Consider the following 2,538-nt stretch of genomic DNA (forward strand, 5'->3'; position numbering starts at 1 on the left):
CCGCTCACCGGTAGGTGTAGACAGCGGTGCCCAGTGCAGCAGCAATGAGCAGCAGCCCCACGATGAGCGTGGTGCCGCCGGCAGCTGGGGACGCTCCTGGGGGGGCAGAGGCAGCTCAGCACCCCCACACCTTCCCCCTCCCCTTCCTCTCCCCCCTCCATCCCTTTCCCACCTCCGACAGCCACGCGGGTGCTGGCCACAGCCAAGCTGTTGCTGTTGGCCAACGAGACGTTGAGGCAGTAGAGGCCGGACTGGTTGAAGTCCTGGCGCAGCACCAGCTGGCAGCCCGGCGCCGGTTCCACGGCTGAGCACGTCTGAGCCTGCGCTGTGCGGCACTCGGCGTCCGCCACCACGGTGCACACCTCCTCGGGAAGGCTGGTGGGGGGGGGTCAGTGCGCTCCCAGGACCCCCCAGCCCCCCATGCCATCCCCACGTTCTGCCCAGCTCCAGCCTGTGGTCTCCCAGCTGTCCCCAACCCCGTGCGCCGTGCCCAGCTCTCCTCACCTCCCCTCGCACGTCACCGTCAGCTCCACGCTGTTTCCGCTGCCTTCAGGTGCCGCGGGCACCACCTGCACGATGGCCACGCTCTCGATGCCCTCTGTGAAGGGATGGAGTGTCAGATGAAGGCTGGACCCCCCTGGACCCCCTCCCCGGCCCCTCAGCCCGGTGCTCACGGATGATGCTGAGCTCAGTGGAGAAGGTGCCATAGCGGTACAGGATGCAGCCGGTGGGCTCAGCCTCGGGCACCTGGCGCTTCACCAGCAGCAGCGGCTCCGCTGTGGCTCCAGCCGTGGGATCTGCTATGGATTCAGCTGTAGCTACAGCTATGGGTCCAACTGCATCTCCATCCGTGGCTCCAACTGTGTCCATAGCCGTGTCTGCAGCAGTGGCTCCAGGGGCGGCTGCGGCCACGTCCCCTGCTGTCCCCACACCTGCAGCAGTCCCATGCAAAGAAGCGGCTGGAAATAGGTTTGGAGGGACCCAAGCATTCCCTCGCAGGACCCCCCAGGCCAAAGCCCATCTCCCTCTGCCCCTTAGGAACAGCACCCACCTGCTGCCATGCTTTCCTCTACTGCTGTGGGAGCCACAGTGTCCGGGGCATCCCCACCTGAAGACTCTGAGGTGGGGGGTAGGGGGTCTCTAGGGGAGTCTGTACCAGCTGCTGCACCGGCCACTGCAGTGCTGAGCACCGGGTCGGGGATGGGCTCACTGGCAGCGCTGTCTGATAGCGCAGCCACTGAGACCCCTGTGGGTTCTGCTGGTGCCCTGGAGGCTGCGGATGTTGCAGCAGTGCTGGGTGCTGTGGCGGTGCTGGATCCCGTGGGGATGCCGGGCACCACGGCGCTGTCGGATCCCGTGGGCCCTGCAGGCTGTGTGGCCGTGGGTCCCATGGAAGGCACCAGCCCAGTGGTGGTATCCACAACAGGGGGCACAGAGCTGCTGCAGGAGCTGATCGGGATGGCCGCCTGCAGCACCAGGTGGGCAGCAAAGGAACCGGCCTCCAGGTAGGTGTGGGTGACGGTGGCGCTGCGGGAGATGAGCGTGCCGCTCTGGTCCCCAAAGTCCCACGAGTAGGAGATGTCAGCATCACGCAGGTAATGGCTGGGGTCGTGCAGCCGCACGCTGAAGGCCACGGGGCGGTTGCGCACGAAGCGCTCGCCGTCCCCCACTGCCACCTCCAGCTGTGTCACATTCACCACAATGGGAACCTGGTCTGGGGGGACACAGGGACATCAGCGTGGGGACACCGCGCCCGCTGCCAGCCCGTCTGCCCTGTTGCCACATACCAGTGATGCTGAACTCCGTGCTGGCGCGGCCGATGGGGATGAACTTCTCGCTGCCACGGTAGTGATAAACCACCACCTCCATGGTGTAGGAGCCCAGGGCCACCCCGTCCGTCCCCACCGTCAGCTGCGACACCGCTCCGTCCACCACCTGCCAGTAACGCCCTGCGGGGACACCGCGGTCAGGCACACCGCAGTCAGGCACGGGGACATCCCAGCAGTGCTGGGAGCACAGCGCAGAGCCGTCCTCACCCCACGTCCACCAGACGTAGACGAATCTCCCACGTTTGTCCCAGGCGCTGCGGGGAAAGGGCTGCCCGTCGGGGAAGACACCATCCGAGCCCTCGGCCAGCAGCTCCGGAAACACCGGGTCCCCCTGCACCATGCGGGTGCCTGCAGGGAGCACGCCGTGAGCGAGGCGTTGCTGAGCCCCCGGCCGAGCCCCCGGCGGTGCCCCCGGCCGTGCCCACCATTGACGGTGCAGTTCTGGCTCCACACCACGCGGCCGTCGGGCAGCACCGTCTGCGTGCTGGGGAAGCGCAGCGCGATGGAGAAGGTGGCCTTGGCGCCCGCCATGGTGGGGGCATCGTTGCTGATGTCGAAGGTGACGTCGCCTCCTGTCAGGCACGGGGACAGCGGCTCAGGGAGCAGCGCCGCGGCCGTCTGTCCCCGTGTCCGTATGTCCCCGCGCTCACCTCGCCAGCAGTCGCTTTGAAGCGCTCTCCCCTCCTGCCACGGGCGGGACCGCGCCGCG

At 67.6% G+C, this 2,538-nt stretch overlaps 1 protein-coding gene across 1 annotated transcript; it reads right to left on the minus strand.

Annotated features, from left to right (window-relative positions):
* Window positions 1-4: 4 nt before the first annotated feature.
* PMEL (premelanosome protein) lies at window positions 5-2,532 on the minus strand. Its single transcript, XM_010726649.2, has 9 exons — window positions 2,480-2,532; window positions 2,255-2,401; window positions 2,037-2,177; window positions 1,788-1,949; window positions 1,052-1,714; window positions 675-932; window positions 505-598; window positions 173-375; window positions 5-96 (listed from the first exon to the last, which is right to left on the minus strand). Exons 2-9 carry the CDS (start codon window positions 2,358-2,360, stop codon window positions 5-7), a joined length of 1,719 nt encoding a protein of 572 aa, XP_010724951.2. The 5' UTR covers window positions 2,361-2,401; window positions 2,480-2,532.
* Window positions 2,533-2,538: the final 6 nt, after the last annotated feature.

The sequence above is a fragment of the Meleagris gallopavo genome, unplaced genomic scaffold (genome assembly GCF_000146605.3).
Source record: "Meleagris gallopavo isolate NT-WF06-2002-E0010 breed Aviagen turkey brand Nicholas breeding stock unplaced genomic scaffold, Turkey_5.1 ChrUn_random_7180001847701, whole genome shotgun sequence".
NCBI classification, from domain to species: Eukaryota; Metazoa; Chordata; class Aves; order Galliformes; family Phasianidae; genus Meleagris; species Meleagris gallopavo.